General features: G+C 36.9%; 1 protein-coding gene across 21 annotated transcripts in view; it reads right to left on the bottom strand.

The window, feature by feature from the left end:
- The window catches only part of DOCK9 (dedicator of cytokinesis 9), a 110,721-nt gene that overhangs the window by 74,580 nt on the left and 17,074 nt on the right, over positions 1-19,067 (bottom strand). For 7 of the 21 annotated variants that reach the window (XM_015633452.3, XM_015633507.3, XM_015633521.3 and 4 more), the window contains exon 1: positions 17,771-18,377. The exons of 5 other annotated variants lie outside the window; for them this stretch is intronic. In XM_015633452.3, the coding sequence (XP_015488938.1) occupies positions 17,771-17,932 (162 nt within the window). In that variant the 5' untranslated portion in view covers positions 17,933-18,377. Of the gene's footprint in view, positions 1-6,814; positions 7,105-17,770; positions 18,380-19,067 lie in introns of those variants that run through there. 9 more of the 21 variants (XM_015633463.3, XM_015633489.3, XM_015633530.3 and 6 more) reach the window with 3 other exon arrangements.

Genomic DNA, 19,067 nt, shown 5'->3' with positions numbered 1-19,067 from the left:
AACCTGCAGTAGGGGCAGGCTAATTGACATTCCTTCTTCTTTATATTTCAAAATTCCCATAGGCCATCTACTTCCCTCTTAATTGCACAAGTAGCTTTCCTCAGTAACTGGGCATTGATTCTACACTAAAACCCCTTTCCACAGATGAGGCATTACAGCTGCCCTTGCACCATCACACAGGGAAAAACCTTCACCCTGCCAAGCATTCTATTAAGTGGTCAGATGGCAAAGCAGGTTTAGACAGAGCTCTGAACAAGGCAGCTCTGTCTTGGAGTGTGCAAACTAATGCAAAGATGGAGTTACAATCTAGCTTGAATTTTCTGCAACTAAAATTCAGCATCACAGTACTAGACATAAAATTATTTATTTTTTTTTATAAGCAGCAATTACAAGAGACTTTACAAATTGTACTTGCTCAAAATTAGTGGAACTAATTTCCAGGTAAAGTATATTCAAGATAATTGTAGCAGCAAGACCAGCTTCTGTCATCATTATAGGTAAAATGACAAGACAAGCTTTACATACTGTTTTGTATAATTCATGACAATAACCTTCCAAATTCTAATTGTACTACGAAGAACAAATATCTCTATAAGTAACTGCTGTTAATCACCAGAATATTAATAATATTCCTGTGAAACCCTACAGGTGTTTTTTTCATCCAAAAGTGAATCAAATAATTTTTTTTTTCAAGGAATTATGAAAGCTTTGGTCAGAGAAAGTTACCAAAGTTTTCAGGCTTAGATCACAGGCTACTCAAAAGCTATTTGAGATTCCCTCATATGTACCACACAGTAGTTTTATTGGCAAGAAAAATGTGGGAACATAACAAAGCATAACAGCTGAAGAGGCAAAAAAAGCGAAGTCTGGAAAAATCTTCCAAAAATTATGAACAAAATGTAGCTTTGTTAAGAAAAATAGCTACCATTTACAACCCCACAGGAAGGATTTACAAGAAGTTCAGTAGCTATCTAACAACATTTTCAGCTCACACCAATACTTCTAAGAGCCATGATAATTATGTTATGTTTGGCATCTTTCTACTCAGATGAGAAGGGCTGTTCAGTTCACTCTGTATTTTACTCTGACACATTCTGAGAGCTTTTCACCTGAACCCCAGCTACTGCCTCATCTTCTCCTGTTATTCATGAACATGAGTTATCACAAAGCCAAGAACTAATGTCAGTGTCCATCAGAAAGGCTTAAGTTTATGTTCATGCACCCATCTGTGGCTGAAATGGTAGGACAATTTAGCTCAGAAAAGCATAAGGCAAACATGACCTAAGAAAAGATTACATTTTCTCTAATGTACTAATTCCACAAACTATTTTGGTTGCAAGTTTGCATTTGAGTGTTCAGACTGCTGCAGTGAATCCCAAGCTAATGAAATTATGTGCTCCACGCTTCCTTAACACCTTGTCCACCCATTTGAAACATTTCCCACATAATGACATTGCAAAATTACCCCTTCACAACATTTCAGTTTGAGCAGCCCCACTCTAACGGATTGTCATAACCATTCTGATTCCAAATAAATTACAGGAACTTCACCTCTTCCAACTCTTCACTATGGCAATAACTGTCCATTACAATTTTTCTTCTTTAAGCACAGAGATAAAAGAATACAAAGAGCACTTCAAACTTTACTGGTCTATAAATGAAGGTTAACACATCATCCAGAAAACAAAACACCCTTTGTTCACCTTTCTCTCACTTTCAGTGTATCAGGTCTCTCTCTACCTATCCAGGCAAGATGCCCACCTGCCAACCACTGGGCTTGAGCTCTTATGCAATACTCTTTCTCAAGTTAAAACAAGGTTTAGCGACTCCTAGAGTAACGTGGCCCAGTCACTCCATTTGGCCAAGTCTGCTATTCCCATGTGACCTCAAGAGGTTGTCATGAGAAGTTATACACAACATGCTGCGGTGACAGGTTGGTTTGAGAGCAGTTCAGGATGACTGACCTTTAGGAGAAACAAATAAATACTGCAAATTAAAGTGTGCCTAAAAAATGGCCAGCAGAGAAGGACAACTTGATTTGTGCATACAATCAGTCTCTGAAGTTAGTTTAAAAGGTTTTGCTACACAATTGGTTTAAACCAATTAAAAGCAGGGCTGACACTAGAAGGACCCTTCCCCTCTCTTGTGGCTAATTTTTGAGGCTTCTCACACAAAGACCAGCAACTGAGCCAGAGCTTTGTGACAGATTAGGAGGTGATGTGGCTTGAGAGAACTTCCAACCAGGGGTTTCCAGTCAGATTGTATCTGAAATGCTGATCAGATGGCTGTGTGACCATTTGTGGCAATGTGGGGAGCTTTTCAAAGGAAAGAATAAACACGTGCAAGGTTAATATTGTCAGAATGTTTACAAACAAGGACATCTACTATCTGAACTAGCAAGTGGATAGATCACAGCCCCAGTTCCACAGCCTGGTAGCAAGGGAAAGCTGTCATCTTGAATGGGTAATGGATTTTTACATGGTGCTGCACATGACCAGCATTATCATCCTCTTCTCCCTGGTGCTGAAGAGCTACATCCAACCTCCTGCTAATCCTCTTGGGATGGTGATAGGTAAAGACTGGAAGAAAGCTAGTTCTGGCTCCTTTCATTTTACCAGCAAAATCAGAGGAAAAGGATTACTTTTAAAGATAATGCAACTAAAATTATTTCATGGGCATGGAAACACACACACACACTTGCCTAGCAAACCTAATTCAAAACCCCAAAATGCAGCTTTAAAAATCATCCAATTAATTACAAATGCCTCTGTCTGCCCTGTAGTCACAAAACTACTTTACCACAACTATAAAATTTATGATAAGGAATCTTAAAAGAATATAATGTTTGCTTACATTTTTTTTTGCATGCTGAAAACACAAGATAAAAAAAAAAATCCTCCCTCATGAGAAGCTTTTAAAGAATCTAAAGCTCACTGCAGCTGTCTTTAATACAGACCTCTCCTATTTAATCAGTAAGGTACTTGATTTGCAGAAATGTCATTTATGTAAAAGTTAATGAAGAATTTGCTTCCTTGGGTTTCTCCTAAATGTTACTCATTTCTTTCTTAGTGATTTGTCATATTCAAAAGGAAGAGGATGTTTTATCAGTTTAGTCCAGATATGAAAAAAGAAAACAATAAACAACACACTGATACTGGCATTTAGCCAGGCAAAAAAACAGCACTAGGAAGCAGATTCTCTCTCAGGCTCTTCTATATGAAAAAAAAATCAAAAAACTTGGTCTATTATTTCATGTAATATAAAAGAAAATATGCTGGGTAGTTACAGGATTGTTGAGTACAATTTATGGACCAGCTGACACAGATAAAACTGTGTCAAAACTGCAATATCAAGTTTATAGGCACTAAAAGTCAGTCCTTCCAATACGGATTAACTTTTCCTATTAATCTACAGCCAACAACATTTTTATTTCTGTAATCTAGGAAAATGAGAGCATAGAGGTTCATGGCTGATCTCGAGCCAGCCAATGCTATATTTGTTGAAAGATAAAAGAGCAAATTTTCTGCTGTACCACTTTGGGTTTTGCCTCACTATTATAAGCATGGAAACTTATCAGAAATAAGAAATATTTCAAAACAGCATTCATGACACCCACACAGCAAGCATTTTAATCTATTAATACAGTTTATATATTTGGACAAACTGTGTGAAAATTCATCAGGATAAAGTAAGTTTTAAGCTAAGAGTTCAGTGATTGCCTACATTACATATTACAGAAAAAAACCCCCAGTACATGTTTTTCTTGTATGCTTAAATTAAGACGATTTTTATTGTCCAATACTCTTCCCAGAAAACAAAAGATGGTAAAGCTAAGCACACTGAATATTGTTAGCCTCCTGCCACAAAACATTATTTACCTTATAAAAACATGTTTGGTTTATACGCCTGCAAATTAAAAAAGTTCCCATGAGGAGTAAAATGGAGCTACAGGCACTAGCGGGAAGCAGCATATAAATAGATGAATAGATGTTATGTATTTCTTAATAGTGGCCTGAGAAAGCCACTGTGGACATACAATAAGATTATTTAATACTAAACATGGGTAACAGCTCCTTGTATCTTACTGTCCCACAATAAACATAAAATAAATTGCCCAGGTTGAGCTTTTAAAAATTAAGTCAAGAAATTATTTGTATCCTAGAGCTTACTTTTAACTGTTACATTTTATACTTCCAGCAAGCTTCCAAGCAGAAAGATGACCTCCAAAAGATCCAACTTCCCAGAAACATCATCTGTTTTGATAAGCAGTTACTACTTGTGACTATCAAAATGCAGCTGGACAGCAGGCATACTCATCCAGTAACTTCTACAATAGCTAGCACAACAGCAGCTCATCCCAAGTGGGGTTTTGTGGCACCACCTGGAAAATCTAAATGCTTTTTCCATGGGCCCTTGTTGCTTGTTAACCTCAATGGCAAAGTTATGACACAATGTAATTCAAATCACAGGGACACAAAAGAGCACACACACTGACTTACTGGCACTGAAAGCAGCAGATGACTCTTTCTGTGAACCCACCCACCTAAGCAGGAAAAGTTAATTCAGGCAGAGCACTCAATCAAATAACCTTGTTTCAATAACACATGGGATGCTTCCAGTTATAAATACCCACCTCCCTCAAAACACCAACAGACTCTCAGTAAACGACATTTAAAATATTAAATGAATATAACATAAGTTAATACAACAAAAACCCTGTTGCTTCCTGACAGCTGATTCTATCTCTAGGCAAATCACATCATATTTGCACAAAAGGAATACTACACTTGAAGGAATGTTTTAAACAATAGTCAGTGAGAAGGATTACTAGAGTAAACCAGAAGCCTACTGCTCCACATGCTTTTGAGGATTGCTATCTAATGTAATTCCCAGGTTTTTAACCCAGGAAACAAGAAATTCTGCCGTTTAGAATTTGTTATAGCAACTAGAAACTTTGTCAGTCTTAGTTACTACCTTACTGCACCCTGCACCAGGGACAGGGTACCTACCTACACTGTGCCAGTAAAAATGTAGAGACCATCACAGCCCAATGAAATAGAAATGGACCAAAATGTCAGTATCAAATGAAACATACACCTTACTTTTTGCTTTGTGCCCAGCAGCACACTTTGCTGCAGGTTACTTGCACCACTTCATCTAGCTTTCCTCAAAAGCAAGACAAAAGTGATCTATAATTATGCTATATATACACGTGTGTGTATATATATAAACAGATTAATACCAAAAAAGCAACTGAAATGACAGTGAAGACATTTTTAATATGACCTACGCAAAAGATAAAAGTTCCTCCCTTTAAAATTGACCTTTGTGTAGAATGCATGCACTTCAACCAAGAATGAAAAAATGAGAGCAAACACTGGAGGTATATTACTCCATGAACATTAAATTAAGTAGCATTTGAAAAACTGTAAGGAGGTACTTAATAAATTGTGATAAGTAAACACAGTATTGGTTTATACTTTTTTTTCCTTCTTAAATAAGTACGTATGCCTTGCTGATTAGCTGCAGTACTCCAAGTATCTGCAGAAACACTAATATCCTCTCTGAGTATTCATGGGGGAATAAAAACAATTCTAAATAAAGTTAAACATTCCAAAGACAGGAAAGCACACACAAGATTAGTTCATATTGTACTGATGAAAATCTGGACCAGAAATCAGAACACACCCATCCAAAAAAACCCCACATTTTACTAACAATTCTCTGAATAGAACAAAACTAAAAAAAACAGTGACAAGGAAAATAAAGTTTGTCTTACTAGCACACATGTAAGCTTTCAGTTATATACAATAACAATTCCCAAAAAGTTACAGATGACTATTACTAAATATAGATGGCAAAAATGTTTTAGTTCAATTCTTAAATGCGTAGTGTGAAGCTCAAATAAGAGGGAGGGGGGATACTATAATTTGAGGATCACCCCACTAACTTCAACTGCAGGCAGCCAAATAAAGAGAGGACCAGAAGCAGCAGCAATTAAGCATGAAATAATACTAAATAAAGTTGAAATTTTAGTAAGAACTATCAAAGTACTTCTTTCTACTTATATGTAAGTATTAGTTTACCAATCCTCCCTCCTCTGTAGAGAGTTGGTGGATCCATTAAACCTCACTATGTTCTCTTGCTGTGCTATTAAAAGTTCCAACAGAACTAAGTGTCTAGCAGTGTTTCAGGCGAAATAGTTCTTATTTGATTATTTCCCCCACATACAGAAAATTTCCCTTTTCCTTCACTGGAAGGTATTTTAAAACTTCAAATTCCTAAATAATGTGCATTGAAGGAATTGAAAAGTAAGACCTTTAACAGATAGATACTTTAACAGAAGCAGGCATTAATGATTTAGATAGTTCTTTGATCATTTAAGTAAAATTTAACTGTTACACACACACTTTAGGAAGTTCAAAGGTACATTAATTGGAAGATATGCCAGGCAATTAAAAAACAGGTGCTAGAAAGAGTTTTAAAGCATATTTTTATGTATTTAAGTAGTTTTTATGCTAGGTTCAAAGAGCTGTATAAATATGCTAGACAGAAGAGACTGAAAAGCAGCTAGTCTGAAAGCCAAATTCCAAAGTCACACTCAAAGAGAACCAAAAATCTGATAAACTAGAACAGCAAAAATCAATTTAAAAGGCAGAAAACACACAGAGAATCAACCCTAAATCTTAAATGCAAACTATTCACAAGTAAGAATGCTGGAACTTCTCAGTGGCATCAGATTAAGTAGCTCTTCATTGACAGAGAGAACTGGAATTATCAAAGGGAAGAGACAGCTTGTTTAAAGAATTCTTACCAGCACAACCACAGGACTCTCCGCTTGCACTTCACAAGGACCTGCATCCTTGCCCTTCTGTGGAGATTCTACAGCAAACTCTTTCTTAGGATTTCTGTTTGTTCTTGCCTGCATTCTTTCATTGAAAACACAGACAGCAGCAAAACCGTATGCTTTTTGGCATCGAAGTAATCGACATGCCAGTGATCCAGTGAAAACAAAAGCTTTTTCCCTGGCACAAGCAGCACAAAGTACAAACTAGTCTGACTTCTCAGCTGCAGTTTGCTAAATCTGTTATGGTGGGAATGCATGACAGACAAAGGCCAGCCCCTAAGCATGCTGTATTCCTCTGGGGAAGGAAAAAAAAAAAAAAAAAAAGGTGGATCCATTTTAACGCCTTAAGGTTATGAGCCAAACACAAAACAGAATGTGCATATCTAAACTTACTATGTAAAACAGGCTGAGACTTTACAGCATGTATAAAATCAAGGCTTCAATAATTCAAAAATATTTTTAGTGTAGGAATTAGTCACTTATTGACAACTGTGCCTTTTTAGAAATATGAAACCCTAAGTATTGTGCTTTTTAAAATTTTTTGCATTAATGTCACTTACTCAGGTGCAGTCAACAATCCGCCACAACCAAGGACACTCTTCAGGATCAATGCCCTGGACAGATACATTGCTCTTTTTTTGGGGTAGAGTGGGCATGACCTTTTTATCTTAGTGCTAAATCCATATTAAAAGTTTTGCCTTCACAGTAAAAATCTTACATACACTACAAAGATTTTAACTCGAAACAGAATTCAAAAACCTTAACTCTTCAACTACACACCAGTATCCCTCTGCCTCTTTCCTCTCTTCAGCCAGTTAGCTCACTCCTGTATTGCACATTATTTGTACTCGTTCCTTACTCCTCACAACCCTTCAATGCTGTAGGTGTCCATGACTGATCAGCATCCAGAAACACAGAGAAGACAATGCAACAAAATCTTCATTTATTTTGAGAGAAGACACTTGGGAGAACCTTCTGCAGCCATGAAGATCAGCCAGCCATCACTCCCTGCCTTTGGCCAGTGTAAAACCCTGCCAGGTGTCACCCTTGTCTTGAGAACAGCTTGCACAAGTGTCTCTTGGCCTCAAGATATCCAAGCTACAACAGTGCTCAGTAGTTGCTCTCCTCATTCCAATCCTTAATTACAACATAAACTCAAGTCATGTTTCAACTTTGTTTTTTTAACCCCACCTACTCTCTTACCATACCACTACTTACAGACACTGCTCAGCATACACACACAGTGGCAAAATACAAAGCAACAATTTTATTGGAAGAATTTCTGTGCAATTGCAAAGCAATTTTGTATGCAACCAACATTTTGGAAATTTTTAAGGTTTGACTACTCCAACTTCCCCACGCTGTAGTTTTAGCTAAATTCCTCCTGGGGGTGAAAAAAAAAACAGTGAACCGTGATGAGCAGTTTTTGCCAGGTTTTGAGAGGAATTTTTTGGTTTTCCCTTTGTTTAGTTTCAACACTAATGAGCTGCAACCTCCACAAACCTCAGTAGCTGTATTTACCAAGCAAAAATACATCTGAGAGAAAATTCAACTCCCCAGAGAAACACATCCTTATTTTAGACTCTCTGTCTACTTAGGAACCAGACAGCTGTGGAAACTAAGCCACCACCTTCATTCAATTCTCAGTTCCCTTGGGACAGTTAGTTATCTTACTTTAATATAACTCACATCCTAAATTTAACTTGACATGAACTTTTATCTATTCTCTAGAAGAGAAAGTCACCTTAAACTGCAGAAAGCAGATGAAGTTGTGGAGAAGCACAAATATCCTCCTTTATTGAAAGTATTTTTAAGAAGGCACAACTTGTGGCACAGGTTTCTTATTCTTCAGACCTAAGACGTTGATAACCCTTTCTCTTCCCCTCCTCTCCACTCTCACACTTGTGTAACATACTCCTATTTCAGCCTGCATTCATGAAATTGAGTCTGCACAAGAGTTTGCCCATCCCATCCACAATGCAAGTACACTTCTAAAGAGTGCACTTAAAGAAATAGTAACATTTTAGTCCAGACAATAATGATTTCTTTTTCTCTAGGGAATACAAGTTCAATCCATGTACTTTTTAATACCTCTCTCATACTGAGAAACCAAATTCCAGAAAACAGTTCTTTATGAAGCTTCATTAAGAGTTAAGAAGGAAACCAGCAGTTCAGTCAAATTTACAAAACAGATCTTCCTGTGTAAAGCAAGGTAGACAATAGTTCAAGAACATTTAGTTACACTTTTTATTTTGCACCAGCCCCCTTTGTTTCAGAGAACGGAAGCACAGAACAGCTTAGACTAAATTACACCATTACTTGAGGATGCAGCTGCCAAACAGGAATTTGTTTCATTGAGATGGTCTGCAATTATACTTAACTGCAACCAGAAATGCACAACCTTATTATGCAAAAGGCATTTCTGAACACTCACATTAATAAATATTTAATATTTATATACATTGTAAATAGTGTTTCTTCTGCTAAATTTAACAAAGGATTCTTCTTCTAAATGGCAATATTATTTTACTCTTTTCAGGTACTTCTGCTGAATGCATCTGGATTACTTTAATTCAGTATAGATGTGACTTCCCCTGCCACTCTTCCTATTCTTCTCAAAACATGATGAGGGACAAAAAGAAGGCCAACTGGCTAACATTTTTATAACGCCAGCTTAAAGATATAGAAGTTATTTTTCCTTACGAATGACTAATCTAGCTTGCATTTCACTCACAGATATACTGTTTAGAAGAGGTTCTTTCATTTAACAAAAACTTAAGTGTGAGGCAGTATCTTTGGAACTGTATCCTGCATTTAAGAGACATTAACTGCCAAATTGATGTGTACCTCCAACATTTATTTTCTGCTGAGGACTTAGTGATTGCCTCAAGAATTTAATTCATTTAAAAATACTTGAGGGGAAAAAACAAACAAAAAAACACAGCAAAAATATCAAAGCAAACCAACCAACCAAAATCCCAAGAGATATCACTTATCCAGGCATCACAGAGTCAAAATACTTAAGCGACTTTAAATTGAAACAATTTACCAGTAACATATTAAAATTCAAAAAGTGAAAGATTAAAACCAGAACTTTAAGACATGATGAAACTTTTATCATCTTGTTACATGACACGTAGCTTTAGCCTCCTAAAATGCAATTAAAAAAAAAAAGGTACTCAATTTGTTGCATCAGTCAGTTAGTTACCTCAATAACTATCAACAGAAAATCCAGGAAAACAGTACACATACAAAAATGTCACTGTACAAAAGTTGACTGCATTCCTAACATGGCTCCCAAAACTGTGGGAAATTATCAGCTAGAGACTTATCTGCAAAATAACTCACATTATTATAGAAAAAATGCAATTCATCTTTTTACAAACATAGTGGCTTGAAGGACTTCATGTGGTATACCTTTAGCAACAGTAGTTTTCACACCACTTCTAACAGCCAAATATTTGTCTCCTGTCTTGCATCATACATGCCTAAGGAACAGCCTAAGTAATTACAAAATTACATAGGTACAAAGTTCTCAGCATTTCTGGCAGACTCCAGTGATTCATCCAGCCAATTTCTGCCCAAAAGAAAAGTTCTTCACATACAGTTATTCTTTCAAATCATTTTTCACTTTAAGAACTTGTTTAGCTAATGACAATATCACATAATAAAAAGCAAGTTATGGTAAGGGAACAGGCAGTATATGAGAATTTCCTTTGAACTTTAGTGGAAGAAAAGATGACTATCCAGACTCTCTGTAGGAACAACTTAAAATCTGAGTAGTTTGGTTTGATGGCCCTTCTTTTCCTTCAAGTCATACTTAAAGTCTCCATCAAGATCAGTAAACCTACTAGCTGTAATTACAGCTATCAAACTTGCCTCTGTAAGCTATTCTAAGGAAAGAACTGTCCTTAAACCTGTAGCAGCTGAGGGGGATGAAGCAAGAGAAGAAGAAATAACATTACTGTAGGTTTGCATATCCTGTATATAGGAAAACAGAAGGATTTGATATTATTTGCCAAAACCCTATACCTGTTCTACTGTTCTGTGGCTACACTCTCTACTTTGTGGCTCTAAATATCCTGGCAACTCACAGCATCTCTTAAAAAATAATTCAAAAATGAGAAGGGTGGATAACTGGATGGGGGTTGATCCTTTGTTTTGCTAGGGCTTTTTTGGTTGGTTGTTTTTGGTTTAGGCTGGATTTTTAAGGCAGTAGCTCATCTGAAAATATGGACCCACTTTAGCAGAGTGACAAGAACCATTAAAAGCCAGTACTTCTTGCTCTCATCTGTATTAGTACAAAATATTCCAGCACTGCCCTCCCACACTTGGCAGCCTGCCTTGCAGCTGTATTCAAGGGTAACATTTCACAAGTCAGTGGAAGATTCAGTGTTGCAGCTATACCTATCTTAATACTGCCAAGTTTCATAAGTGACCTACAGATAAGTGCTTCCCTGGAAGAACACATGCACAAGTTCAAGAAAACGGCTGATAGCAGATGGAATGCAGCATGCAATTCACCTGGCAATTCCCTGCTATCCAGGCTACATTCAGATGAAACAGAAAAAGTCATACAAAACTCAGGAACACTCCTTCTATGGCAAACACTGCAAACGTGAAATCTGCAGTCCTACCAATAAGAACATTTTCAATTGGAAACAGGTGAGAAAAGAAAATGCACAAGACACAGATATGAGTGTGCTACACATTAGGCAACTTTTCATGTTCATCTTCTTTGGCAAGGCAAGAAATAAGCCTATTTTGTAACAAGAACAACAACCTCTCTTTGTAGAGGTATCTCTAAATCAGTATGAATGATACAATCTTTAATTTTGCTTTGCTGGTGAAATTACTCACAAAACACTATTTTTAGTGAGAGAGTTGAGCAGCCTGGATAGGACAGAGATGCTGAGATACTACACAGAAGAGATCTCAATCATGACTAGGTTGCATCAATGAAAGAAGGCTCCACGGAGACCTTAGAGCAACCTTCCAGTACCTATACGGGGCCAATGATGGGGCTGGAGAGGGACTTTTTGCAAGAGCCTATAGGGATGGGATGGGGGAATGTTTTAAACTGAAGGAGGGTTGGTTTTGACTAAATATTACCAAAAAATTCACTAGTGCAAGGGTGGTGAGGCCCTGACACAGGTTGCCCAGACAAGTTTGGATGCTCCATGCCTGGAGGTGTTCAAGGCCAGGTTGGATGGGACTCTGAAGAACCTGCTAGGGGAAGGTGTCCCTTCCAAACCAAACAATTCCATGATTCTATGATTTACTTTAATTGCATTTAATTTCATGACATTATAGGGTACCTACATCTATAGGTGAGTCAAATGAGCACTTCAGGCTGTTCCTAAAGCAAGTAGAGAGAAGTATTAATCGAGAGAGAGGAAGAGATGTGGACTCCTGCCCTTACGCTCATTAAGTCTAGACTCTAATTTTAAAAGCCCCGCCTATGCAGCTTCTCCACCACAGAAGCTTTCTTCTCATTCCTTAAATTCATATAAAACTTTACAGGGGGGTTCTAAGAGGGTTTTTTATTGGGTTTTTAGGGATGAGAGAGTTTTTATGAGGTTTGGGGTTTTTTTTTGTTTTTTGATTTTTTTATTTGGTTGTTTCTGTTTGTTTGTTTGATGGGGTTGTGGTGTTCTTTGGGTTTTTTTTAGCTCCATGCATTTTCACTTCTTTCAGCACAAGATACCCTCCTGCTCCATTTGAAGGGAACTTGTGTTCCACTTGGATGTAAACTGGTGCCAGCTTTTGGGGTTGGATATCTTCTTGTGCTAGTCCAACGTATATTATCATGGATGAATGATGGTTTACACATGTAGACTTGACCAACTATCCTGAATTTACGCCAGGCCTCAAGATTGTTTTCCTGAAGATAAGTGCTTAATCTTATCTTCGGCATGCCAGTGCACTGAGTGTTTGCCAACCTGTTTCTGATAGTCGTCTCATGCATCTTTCAAAGACAGGCATCTGATGTAGGTACTACGTGCTTGGTGAATGTGTGCTGCAATTTCCCCTGCTGAGAGGGCAAAGGGATATGGGGAGATGGATATTCAAGCATTCTTCCCAAAGGAATCTAATGAAAGGTCAAAATAAAAGAAGTCCACAGAAACCATCAGGAGATTTAGCCAAAATTACAAGCCAGCACATCAGATGCCAGGTTTTCATTTAGCCAGAGCAGTAAGATGAAAGAAGATAATAGAAGTACTCTAATTCAATGACCATTTCCATTTTTTCAATAGGAAAAAACCCATGCCACAGTTAGATGCTGTACTCCTACATAACTGTTTCTTCCTCATTAAGAGGCCTAATGAAACCTAATGCTCCTGTTGCTCATGAATAAAAGCCACTCATAATACAGTTACAAGTTGAAGCAAGCTATGGGAGTGTAACAACAGATTAACCCATACAAATTGTCTGCCCACCATTACAGAACTGCAGAATAAGCTGTTTGAGCATATTAAAATAAAATAACTTCCATTTACTCAGCACAATTACTTCCTTAGAACTCTCTCCTTTTTTATATTTCTATTTTATTTCTACTAAATCTTTCTACCTCATATAAACAAACTGATATTAATTTGCAAATTCAGATAGCAAGAACACAATATAATCTGTTCAGTAAATAAAGGCTTTAAGGTTTATTTCAAACACAACACAAATTAAGGAGAATCTTTTTAAAAAATTATACATGTATATAGTTTATTTTGAAATTAAAATATGCAACTTGAATGTCTTCTGCAGTGTTATTTCCAGAATGATGTAGCTCACTGCTGTCATTAGTCAATCTTCCCACATGCCCAGACTTTGGTGTCTCTTAAAGATGTCACAGTTTATTAATAAACCAAATGACTCATGAGCAGCACAGGAAAAGCAGACACCAAAAAACTCAGGAACACCTAATGATGACGCTGCTGTCAAGTCTACCAGAGACTGGTAGGTGACAGAGACAAGACACTGCAGCTACTAAAATGTAGCAGGTTCTGTTTCCAGCTAACATCTAAATCTGCCCTATTAAAAGCTGTACATGTACGATTTCAAAATGCCCCACCTTTCTTCTCAGAAATTGTGTAAGCACAACATAAGTAACAGCTATTTGCCACATCAGACATAAATTTAAAGACTACTTAAAATTATTAGGCCCCATCTTGCACAAACTACAGGTGTCATACTACCTTAAGTACATTTACCAAACTACAAGGTTCTAAAGCTTAATGAGAGAAATGGCAGCACTGACTGGGCCATTAGAAGCAAACTGAGCAGAAAGCATTTCAAGCATGGAAAAAAAAAGAGTTGTTTTCCACAATTTTCAGACAAATATATATATAAAAAGAAAAGTTCATGTCCTTCAGCCCAGTCTGTCTCACTTCAGAATTTTCTATCTCTTCCACAGATGCTGGTAGTTTACTCACTCCAGCTTCTTCCATCACTGAATATTTCAAGGCGCTTGTTAGCAAGCACTTTTTAAATTTTGCTAGTTCTGTTATTATCACATCATTCACCCTTGCTCATTTTCCACCTTTGTCAACCACCCAAAACAGCTGTCTAGGACCTAACTTGTACTTTACGTCTGACTCTGAGAAAATGTTTGCTTATACAGTGACACCATAAAAAAAAAATTTTAAAAATTGAATATAAAAAGAAACAACATGCAATATCATTCTGAGATTTAATTTTTAAAAAATCACAGGAAAATTAAGACAAACTAAGTAAAGTAAACAAGCATCCAAGCTAGTATTCTGAAACTATATCCTTCAATTGACAACAAACTTAAGCACATTAAAGTGCTTTCTCAACACTTGCCAAAAATAAATATGCCCAAGATGGGCATTTGGGGAAAATAAAATTTAATTAATTTTGACACAACTTTTAATAGCATCTCAAACTAAATTTATAATCCTTTATTAAAATAAAGATCCTTACCCATGTGGACCTAAAGACCCTATGAGATCTAGGCGTGAGACCCTATGTGTTCTAGCAATACAAAGTGTTCATTTAGAAATGTTCCTGAAGCTAAGATATAGCATATTTAATTGTAAGTTTGAATGACATGAGATGGACAAAAATAAACTGTACTCCTGAGAAGACATTCTCTCATGGGCTTTATTTCATCTTTCCTTCAAGCAATCAAAAGAGCAGGCCCTCTTAAGATAAAACTGTAATTAGATTTAACTAGGCTTTAGATTTAACCTCCTGACTTCTGGGTTAAAGGGTAAATAAGAGAATCATATGCTAAATCAACTCCCTCTGCCTCCTTATTTTCTTCTCAGAGGACGTGATTTTTCCTTCAAGGGAAGCTACTTCCCAAGAGTTTCTTGTCCACTGAAAATTTTCAGGTTTTCAACTCTGATTTTACAAGAGGATTAATTTGTTGTTAAATGAAAGGACTGCCTGAAATCCATTGGTGTTTTGACAATAGCTCTGTATCAGGAGATATTTGATCCAAAGTGGCTAAACAGACCTGATAGGAGGTACAGCCAAATAGGCTAAGCTAAGACATTGCAGCTCAGATACGTGTTACAGCACAGACAAAGAGGTGAAATCACACACCCACTTGCATCTGTTGCAACAATCACCAAAATAAAAAACAACACAAGCAAGTGACACTGGTTTTGGTGTCACTCTTTTGGTCCTGGCCATACAGGCTCTCTTCAGAGGTAAGATTCCTGGAGCCTTCACCTCAATGAACAGCTTCTAGGTGAGGAACAACAAAATTTCTCCCCCAGAAAGCCACCACTTTGGAAAGGGAAAGAAGCTATGAAGCTAGCTTTCATAGCAAGGAGTACAGACATCTTGTAATTTAAGAAATATAAGTCTTAGATACTTCTATGAGTTCCACAAAATCACTTGTCATTGTTGCCAGAATTACAGCATCTTTCCCCTTCTTCCCATTCTCCAGAGAATTCTACTTTCCACTCTTCAGGGGTAAGTCTGTAGCAACTGCTCCCCAGCCTCAGACAACATCTGAGAAAGCAATACTCAGAGCCAGCTCTGATTATCAAGTGCATGACCTTTACAAAAAGTCCTGTTTCTCTCTTGTAAAACCCTGACTTTTATTCTTATGGACCACACTGGCCCAGTACAATGAACAGGAAGTTCATTCAGGAATTCTGACCCCTTGATTCCGCACATTCCTCCAAACAAACCCTCAGGTACTTATCCCAGGAAAATATCTTAATCCACTACTTCCAGTTAAACCAAGCTAGCAAAGCCAAAGGAAAATGTAAAAAAAAAAAAAAAATAAATCATTATTTAAAAGCATCCAGACATTTTGGAGTTGGGAAAAATCCAATCCCCAAGGAGACAGATGTGGAATTTCAATTATAAATGGCAGATTAAGCATATTTTGTGCTTAATATTGCTAGTTTGTACCAATTCTGTAGGACTAAATTAAAGAAAAATTATTGCTGGAACATGACCATGTGAAACAAAGAAGAAATATATACCAAAAAAATTCATTGCATACCACAAGTTACATTACATATTACATTTAAAAAAAGAAGTATTTCTTCATTCACTCACCCAAACTATATGCAGAATTCCAGGCCAGTAAGGGTGTTAGGTCTTAAATTCAATGGGTTACCGAAGTTGTTGAAAGTATTTATTACACAGAATTTAACAAATGTCTAACAATATTCTGTATGAGGCTAACTTTAAAATGGCTAACAGTGTAAAAAGGCTTCTAATACCCAGAGGAAGCCATTTTATTTGTAATATCAAATCATATTAAGCAAATGCAATGCTATCATGAAGGGCAAGATACATACTGTAAGTTATTTTAAGCATCTGAGGACAGTTCAGATTATTGTGTTCTCTCCTAGAAGCTTGTGTGTATCCACATATAGAAATATACATATGTATGTGCACACATATACGCATGTGCCTATACACAGACCTGCACATATGTGCAACCACACACCTTTTTTTTAATCCCTTAAATTTCAATTCAGCAAAAAAACAGCACAAAAGCAACAAAAGCTTTATGAAATTTCCAGAGACTTTCCATAGCTGCAGTTGCACAGCATGGGTATGCCAGCAAGATAACAAGCTCAAAATCTGTCCAGCTATTTCAGTGTACCACGCCCCTCTTATCCCAACTACTGAGCCAGTGACAAAGCAATTAGCAAGTAAACTCAAATTGCTTTGAATTAATATTTAAATCCTTAACTAGCCCAATTGTGAAGGAAGCCATGCACATTCGTTAGCTCTTGCAATTCCACCCCCTCAAGCCTAAATGTAATACACCTGACGCACAAACACGTCATTAACCTGGGGGGTACAAAGACCACAATCTCACTTTAAAGCCTGGTTTCTTTGCATCAGGAAACACCTAAAAAGCCTTTGAGAGCAAAGCAGGTCCAGGAAGCAGTTATTGCTCCCTTTAATGATTTTTTTTTTTTTCTTCTAGAATGCTCCTGTATCCCTTTCAGTAAGTTAAACAGAAATAGAACAGTTAAACGGCTTCAGAAAAAAAAAACAACTCAAATCCATAAGGAAAAAATAAACCTTAAATGCTGGGTTACTGGTTCCTCAACAATGCCTTCCTTAGTTTTTTCAAATAACATAATCATCAGTTGTTCCTCAGTACAAGTGCCAAATACATTCCAAGAGTATGTTTAGAAAGATCTAACAGCAGACAATCCTCTGTAACAATTACAGAGTGGAAACTCTTCAGAGCTATCAATACAAATCTAAATGATATAAGGAATATGAATCTTAAGCTTTAACATTAAAGCTGCATGCACACATACATAACATGCCACATACATGCATTAACATCCTACAATATCAGGACAAGATATAGATCCATGTCTGTACATAGCAGACGTTAAATAAACATGCTATTCTGGTTTTAGTTTAGCTTTCAATTAGCAGATAAAAGTATTAATGAAACAAGTTTTTATTTACCAGGAATGAATGAATCAATATTTCTGAATCTTCATCTGGCAAGCTGAATGCTGTGTATTCAAGGGCATTGTTTTCCCCTTGCTGTTTGCATATATAACCACAGTTTCTCTCAAAAACTGTACGAATGCCTTTAAACAGAATCACACTTGTCGTGCAACCCATTCCCAATCTGTTGAATTTTGCATTTCTAGCAGCTCTGATTGCATTTGCAGAATGTCTTCTTCCGTTGCTCGACTTGAGTAATTTTCCTGTGCTTTGCAGAAATATTTCTTTGTACAATCCTCATTATGTCCCACATTTAGTATGTTCCTCGACTAGAAACCATCAGCTACTGAAATGTAATCCTATTTGCTTAAGCCAAATACTGCCAAAATCCAGCCGCTGAAGACAAAAAATCAGAGGGCGATGAAAAGCAAAGGATACCTCAGCTGTAGAAGATAGGAGGCTTTCTGCACGTGCTGTACTCCACCACAGAGATGAAAAGATATTCCAAGGGGTTATGGAAAGAGCTTCTATACTCAGAGATCCTTAGAACATAATCAAAGATGAAAGGAAACTGCAAAGATACTGCTGCAGTTTCTGCTGCCAGCCACAAAGAATCCTCATCTGCTGCAAGAAAGCAGTCTCCCAGAATGCTTAGCACAGAGTTCGTACTGGCAAACACTTCTTTACTTGACCTATATGTGCTTTTTAATGTCTGAAACAAAAAGCTGCAATATAAAAAACTGAAAATATGAAGGGGGAACTCTTAAATCACTGCTGCTATGCAAAGAAAACAGCATGCTATATACACTTCTTTCAATCAAATCTGTATGTCAGAGCATGCTATTATCAGTTCAGGGAAACCACAAGGGAGCTCAAGACCCTCTTCACTTTTCCCTTTCTTTCTTGCATGCAAAGTGATCTGTCAATTCACACCTGCCAAAAGCTGAATTTATTAGTCCTTTATTGAAAACAAGCAATAGTAGTAAAAGAAAAGGAAAAAAAAAAAAGAGAAATACTATCTAGCTCAGATCAACATCCACATCTAAAACAAAAATACAGAGCAAAATTTAAAATACATACACTTCTTGGTTTCATAGTGACTCACACCTGTACTGACTGAATTAATCACTACAGGACACTAGTTCACATACTGCACCAGTATCTGTTGTACAAGTACATAAACATCTTTAACTGACACTGAGAAGAAATGTTAAATTTTTAAAACTACTTTTAAAGGCAAACAATTTGCAAAAAATAACTGTCCCAATCCACATCACAAGAGTGCTGTATCACCTAGACAGAGAACACTGGT

Source organism: Parus major, chromosome 1 (genome assembly GCF_001522545.3).
Source record: "Parus major isolate Abel chromosome 1, Parus_major1.1, whole genome shotgun sequence".
NCBI classification, from domain to species: Eukaryota; Metazoa; Chordata; class Aves; order Passeriformes; family Paridae; genus Parus; species Parus major.
Note: the sequence above shows the minus strand (reverse complement) of the source record. Positions and strands in the feature narration are given on the sequence as shown.